The sequence below is a fragment of the Hyla sarda genome, chromosome 8 (genome assembly GCF_029499605.1).
Source record: "Hyla sarda isolate aHylSar1 chromosome 8, aHylSar1.hap1, whole genome shotgun sequence".
NCBI classification, from domain to species: Eukaryota; Metazoa; Chordata; class Amphibia; order Anura; family Hylidae; genus Hyla; species Hyla sarda.
In genome coordinates, this window is record NC_079196.1 from 205580390 (window position 1) to 205588212 (window position 7823).

Below are 7823 nucleotides of genomic sequence, written 5' to 3' on the forward strand. Positions count from 1 at the left end.
CTCTTTCTATTTTCTGACCATAACTTTTAATAAAGAATGTTGAACATTATCATGGGGCAGCCATCTTGTCTGTGTTGTTTTTATCAGTGTTTAGGGATATTCTTTACAGCAAGCCTCATGCACAAAGGCACAATTAAAATCTCCACCTCCTTTTCACTGTAATCCTGTCTGTAATGAAAAGGAGGACACTACTGCATAGTGATGTACAGCTTATTATTAGGCCTAGTGGCCAGAATGATCATAGATAGTAAATCCAAAGATTTGAAAAAATATGTTCTATATAAAAACTTAAAAGAATAGTTCATTTTCTCATTAAACTATACCTTTAAGGTCCTCTTACACAATAAAAAAAAAACATTCATCTGACAGCCAACAGTCTTATGTGTATGGGGGAGGGGGGTCCTCATTTAAGAAGTCAGAGGAAAGAAGGATTAAGGGAGAAGACTAATCAAAACCTGTGCAGAATAGGAGGCAAACAGTTGCCCATAGCAACCTCTCAGATTGCTTCTTAAATTTTTAGAAAGGTTTCTGAAACATGAAGCAAATTGCTTCACTCCTCCTCTGCACAGGTTAAATCTATGGTGTGTTTAATTTTAGGATTCAATCCTTTCTCCCTGGCGATAAGCCACTACCAGAGATGTCTGATTGTAGGTTTTCCTTCCCTTTCCATGCCTGATTGCTCAGCTGAGACCCCCCAAAAAATAAAAAAAGTTATGGGTTTCCGAGAAACATGTGAACAATTAATGAGTGTGAATACTTTTTGTTGTAAATGTTTTCTTCAACAAAGACAAAACATGACAGACACTTACTGAATGTCTGTGCTCATTTTCAGGATCTAAACTGGAAAAATGGCTTTGTCCCATGATCTCTGTTATTCCATTGTGGATTTACGTCTTCTACTTGAATACCATGACTCATCTGCCCTACGATACCTTAGTTTTGTGATGTCCCTTGTGACCTGCCTGGTGGGATTGGTGGGAAATGCAGTAGTCATCTTTTTACTTGGATTTATCATGAAGAAACACAAGTCTAGATACTGGTTTCTGAATTTGGCCATTGCTGATTTCTTGGCTCTCCTGACCTTACCTTTTCACGCCATCTCAACTCTCAAAGGCACCTGGACACTCGGGCCGCACATATGTAAACTTTTTATCTTCTCTTCATGTGTTAGAATGTACTCTAGTGTTTACATTCTTGTCGCCTTAAACATTGTCAAAGTATTATCTGTAGCACAACCAATGTTCCACCTCAAATTCATTTCCCAACGTGTTACTGTTTTGATCTGTATTTTAATCTGGTTTATTATAACATTGCTTAGCTTCCCGACGTTCTACTCTAGCGGTGAACTGAAAATTGGGGAAGTCACAATATGCAGTCTCTTAGGTAGTAATGCTGTGGATACTGTAGTTGTCAACAATAAATATAATGTGAGTAATGGGAATGCTACAAGAAACATCCTATTTTTTGACATCTTCACCACGTTGAGCCCCTACATCCAACAATGCTCATCTGACATATGTTGTGGTGGTGAGGAGACTCTCAGGTTTTGGAACAATATGATCTATAATTCAAAATGGATATTGATACCTTTCTTTATTATTGGATATTTTATTCCCCTTGGTGTTGTTTTAATTTGCAATATAACTATAGTTGTGCATGTAAGAAAATCAAAAACCATTAATCCCCACAGGCTCTATCGAACAGTTCTCATCATCATCGTGATTTATTTCATAACATGGATTCCACAAGTTATGACAAAGATTGTGTTATCCATTGCTGTTCGCAATATGAACCTCATAACCATGTTCAAAGTCTTTATATGTATGCCGCTCATGCTGAATATTGCATATGCACAAAGCTGCTTGAATCCAATTCTGTATGTGTTTACCGGTAAGCGGATGCGAACAGAACTTTCTGTTTTTATAAATAGCATCAGAAATAAATACAAATGAGTGTGCTACTAATGGCCCAACTAATTCATGAAGTTTCAAACCTTGACTATGCATGGGAAAAGAAAATCGACCATTTAAATATCTAAGCCAAATCAAGCAAAGGTCCAGTTGAAGACAAGTCCATTCGGAGCTGACTCTCTTTTCTTCTGATGAGCAAAATTACCCCAGTCTGGCACTTTGTCCGTCCATGACCAATACATAAATCTGCCAACTTTGTACTGGGCTTGAATTACATGTTCAAATTCATACCACTATTTATTCCTAGCACTTTTGTAGCATGTTGTCTAGACATTATAGATGTTAGACATTATAAAAATGTTAGACATTATAAAAAAAAAAAATGCATCTACTGACATGCATTTTTAACTGCCAATTTGGTTGGGGTAGTTCTGCTGCTCTTAAAGGGACTGTAGTTCATGTGTTTTTAACCTCATTACTTTTTTATTGATCATTGGTTAAAAAATCTAAAGTGAGTAAGTTATGAATTTCTGAGAAACAAAGGAACCTTAAGTGTAGGGTCACGCGTAACAGATCTGCCGGTGACCCGACCCATTGTGTGCCTCCAGTGGTTGCCACCCCTGTTCCCCCACCTCGCTCCGCCCCTGGGCTACTCACAGCGGCAATCCGCCGCTACAAGCAGCCACACAGGGGGCCTGCGAGTCGGCGAGCGCACTCTGACATCGCGGTGCAGTGTACTCAGACATTGCGGCTGCTCCACGATGTCAGAGTACACTCGCCAACTTGCAGGCCCTCTGTGTGGCTGCTCGTGGAGCGAGGCAGGGGAACAGGGGTGGCAACAGCTGGAAGCACAAAATGGGTCAGATCACCGGCAGATCTGCAGCGTAAAATATGCTGCAGATCCATTATGTGTGACCCTACCCAAAAGTGGTAATGTGGTTATTTTAAACTTATCCTTTGCCCACAGGATAGGTCATAGGTGTCTGATCATAGGGGGCCTGACCACTAGGACCTCCACAATCTCCAAAATGAGGCCCATCTTTTACCTCGGATCGCTCCGGTCCCCACCTTCCAAGATGAACTGGTCTTGGGGTGACAGCCCATTCCGCTAATTATTGGCTGAGGTGGGACATCGCTGTAGCTGGTGATTGGTAGAGTGGCCTATCACTTCAAAGACCAGTTCATCTAGGAAAATGGAGGCTATTGCATTCCAAGGTAAGAAACGGGACCAGTTCTGGAGATCACAGGGGTCCCAGCAGTCTGACTCACAGCAATAAGACACTTATATCCTATCCTGTATATACGGGATACCTTTTACATAGCCATAGTATCTCTTTTAAGGGTGTGAATAGTTTTTGCTGTAACTATAAACATTGTCGATGACATAACGTGACTTTTTGCTGTAACTATTAACATTGTCGATGACATAACGTGACAGACTCTTACTATATGCAAAACATTTAGTTTTTTTTTAAATAGACTCTTAGTGAATGTCTGTGCACATTTTCAGGTTCTAGCATTGGAAAATAGCTTTGTTCCATGATCTCTCTTATTCCATTGTGGATATACATCTTCCTCTTGAATACTTTAAATCTTATACATCTGCCCTTAAGTACTTCAATTTTGTAATGTCCACTGTGACCTGCCTGGTGGGATTGGTGACAAATGCTGTTGTCATCAGGTTTCTTGGATTAACAAGTCTAAATACTGGTTCCTGAATTTACTGATTTCTTGGCTCTCCTGACCTTACCAGTCCACGCTATTGCAGCTCTTAAAGGCACCTGGACATTTGGGACACATATGTGTAAATTTTTTCTCTTTCTCTTTATGTGCTAATATGTTCGCCAGTATTTATTGCCTTAAATTCTGGGTATTGTCTGTAGCAAAACCATTGTCCCACCTTAAAGGGGAACTCCGGTGGGAAAAAAAATGTGTTCAAATCAACTGGGGCCAGAAAGTTAAACAGATTTGTAAATTACTTCTATTTCAAAATCTTATCCCTTCCAGTACTTCCATCGCCTGCTGTGTACTACAGATATACTACAGAAAAATTTGTGAAGTTCTTTCTGTCTGACAACAGTGCTCTCTGCTGACACCTCTGTCCATTTCAGGAACTGTCCAGAGCAGGAGAGGTTTTCTATGGGGATTTGCTTCTAATCTGGACAGTTCCTGACATGGACAGAGGTGTCAGCAGAGAGCACTGTGGTCAGACTGGGAGGAACTTCACAAATTTCTCTGTAGTATACAGCAACTGATAAGTACTGGAAGGATTAAGATTTTGAAATAGAAGTAATTTTGAAATTTGTTTAACTTTCTGGCACCAGTTGAAATGAAAACCTTTGTTTTCCACTTGTTTCTACCAGAGTTCCCCTTTAAATTCATCTCCTAACGTGTTTCTCTTTGGATCTGTTTTTTTAACATCTTAGTCTCCAACATCTACACACATTTGAACCCCTTGTTTGAACAATGCTTATCTGACACATGCTGTGGTGGTGAAGAGTTATTGTGATCCCTGTCCTTTTCTATCCTCTTTCTGAGGTCATTCTCTAGTGACTGATGCAGTGATTTGTGTAAAGACACATACACTGCTTTTCCTGCATCCAATAAAAATCTCCAGAATACGTGTGTGACTGTAATTTTTTTGCAGATGAGATATTATTGGAGTTACATAGATGGAGCTGTTTCCCTTGTGTCATTTGTAGGAAATCATTATAAGCCTATACATCAAATGTAAAAAATCATTCCATATATAATTATTTCCCATGAGCATATTTCAAACATAAAGGCCCTCATTTACTATTCTAAACCCGACTTGTTTTGTCGTTTTTTTTTGCGCATCTTTGTCTGCGACATGTCGCAGACATCGTGCGTCAGTCTGCGACACGATGCAACATTTTTTCCCGACGGACCCGATGTGGATTCTCCCAAACCCCAAAAAGGGGCGTAACCCGACATTTCTGAGCTTTCCCACGTATTTATAAAGGTTTCCAACCCAAATTTGTTGAATTGTTGTGGATTTTTTCCCGACAACTCAGAGGAGTTGGAAACCAAAACCAACAAAACCCACGTGCGACAAACAGGATGCGACATAATAATAAATACCAGGGGAAAAAAGCAGTCGGGTAAGAAAGCAACATAGACTTACAACCCGATTTTCTAAGTAAATGAGGGCCAAAGTCTCCAAAGGCAAATTCATGAAGATGTGTCAAAAGTTCATGTGACTGAGAGTATGGCATGTACAACAATGCTCTATAGAGGCTGAGTAGTTTTGTTGCTATGAATTTTAACGTTGGGTTCTGATTAATTATGGGTCCTATTGACATTGGTTGAAGTTACATTGTGTCCAATTGGTTTATGGTGAATTTGTGTAGGATCCTATGACAAATCATTAACTGGCTCAAGGTGTGTAATATCATCACCTCCAATTTCATACCAGTGCAACCTGGGAAGTTTGTAACCCTCTGAGTTTGTGAAGTCCTGCACCTGACAGGCTTAAAGGGGTATTCCAGGGAAAAACTTTTTTTATATATATCAACTGGCTCCAGAAAGGTAAACAGATTTGTAAATTACTTCTATTAAAAAATCTTAATCCTTTCAATAATTATCAGCTGCTGAAGTCGAGTTGTTGTTTTCTGTCTGGCAACAGTGCTCTCTGCTGACATCTCTGCTTGTCTCGGGAACTGCACAGAGCAGAAGAGGTTTGCTATGGGGATTTGCGTCTAAACTGGGTGGTTCCCGAGACACGTGTCAACAGAGAGCACTTAGACAGAAAAGAACAACTCAACTTCAGAAGCTCATAAGTACTGAAAGGATTAAGATTTTTTAATAGAAGTAATTTACAAATCTGTTTAACTTTCTGGAGCCAGTTGATATATATAAAAAAAAGTTTTTTTCCTGGATAACCCCTTTAATGTGGGAAATAAATAAAAATTGTCCAACATGCCTATTGCCATATCCAATCAGATCTCACATTGTATTCCTAAAAGGGGTATTCCAGTGCTAAAAAAACATTTTCCCTGTCTGATCACAGGAAACGGAGGGGGGGGGGGGAGGGATTCCTCTGGGACCACTTGTGATCTCCAGAACATGGTCCTAGCATTCCTTGCTGCATGGAGTGGCGGGGTTGGAACATTTTCCATGCATTACCTATATAATTGCTGGAGATAACCAAGAGATGTACTCTGGTATCTCCAGCCCTCCTACAGGCAATGCATGGAGTGTGTCCAACGCCACAACTCTAAGCAGTGGAGAGAGACGGGGCCCCGTTCTAAAGATCAAAAATTTATTCCCTATCCTGTCGATAGAGGGTACATTTTTAAGCGCTGGTATACCCCTTAAGGAAATCTGATGACCCCTCTCCAAGAAACAGGCCCTGAAGTTGGTACTTAAGACCAAAGTGATTTGACACACTCCAGCAAGTTAGCCAAGTTGGCCAATGAGAGGAGATGTGAGTTAAGAGGTTGGTGGAGCAAGACCCCTTTTCTGAAAGCAGAGGGATTATCTGCTCTAGTAAGGAAAATAAAGGGGAATAGGAGTTTAACCCCTTAAGGACGCAGGACGTAAATGTACGTCCTGGTGAGGGGGTACTTAACGCACCAGGACGTACATTTACGTCCTAAGCATAACCGCGGGCATCGGAGCGATGCCCGTGTCATGCGCGGCTGATCCCGGCTGCTGATCGCAGCCAGGGACCCGCCGGCAATGGCCGACGCCTGCGATCTCGCGGGCGTCCGCCATTAACCCCTCAGGTGCCGGGATCAATACAGATCCCGGCATCTGCGGGAGTTCGCGATTTAAATGAACGATCGCATCGCCCGCAGCGCTGCTGCGGGGATCCGATCATTCATAACGCCGCACGGAGGTCCCCTCTCCTTCCTCCGTGCGGCTCCCGGCGTCTCCTGCTCTGGTCTGTGATCGAGCAGACCATAGCAGGAGATGACCGATAATACTGATCTGTTCTATGTCCTATACATAGAACAGATCAGTATTAGCAATCATGGTATTGCTATGAATAGTCCCCTATGGGGACTATTCAAGTGTAAAAATAATGTAAAAAAATGTAAAAGTAAAAAAAAAGTGAAAAATCCCCTCCCCCAATAAAAAAGTAAAACGTCCGTTTTTTCCTATTTTACCCCCAAAAAGCGTAAAAAACATTTTTTATAGACATATTTGGTTTCGCCGCGTGCGTAAATGTCTGAACTATTAAAATAAAATGTTAATGATCCCGTACGGTGAACGGCGTGAACGAAAAAAAATTTAAAAAGTCAAAAATTCCTACTTTTTTAATACATTTTATTAAAAAAAAAATTATAAAAAGTGTATTAAAAGTTTTTTATATGCAAATGTGGTAGCAAAAAAAAGTACAGATCATGGCGCAAAAAATGAGCCCCCATACCGCCACTTATACGGAAAAATAAAAAAGTTAGAGGTCATCAAAATAAAGGGATGATAAACGTACTAATTTGGTTAAAAAGTTTGTGATTTTTTTTAAGCGCAACAATAATATAAAAGTATATAATAATGGGTATCATTTTAATCGTATTGACCCTAAGATTAAAGAACACACGTCATTTTTACCATAAATTGTACGGCGTGAAAACAAAACCTTCCAAAATTAGCAAAATTGCGTTTTTCGTTTTAATTTCCCCACAAAAATAGTGTTTTTTGGTTGCGCCATACATTTTATGATATAATGAGTGATGTAATTACAAAGGACAACTGGTCGCGCAAAAAACAAGCCCTCATACTAGTCTGTGGATGAAAATATAAAAGAGTTATGATTTTTAGAAGGCGAGGAGGAAAAAATGAAAACGTAAAAATTTAATTGTCTGAGTCCTTAAGGCCAAAATGGGCTGAGTCCTTAAGGGGTTAAGGTAGACCAGTAGACCAGAGAGGTGATGCTAGTGGAGGACC

At 40.3% G+C, this 7823-nt stretch overlaps 1 protein-coding gene across 1 annotated transcript; it reads left to right on the forward strand.

Moving 5' to 3' along the window:
• Positions 1-848: 848 nt before the first annotated feature.
• LOC130285322 (chemerin-like receptor 1) lies at positions 849-1952 on the forward strand. The gene has a single exon (XM_056536678.1). The coding sequence runs from the start codon at positions 849-851 to the stop codon at positions 1950-1952; it is 1104 nt and encodes a 367-aa protein (XP_056392653.1).
• The last annotated feature ends 5871 nt before the right edge of the window (positions 1953-7823 follow it).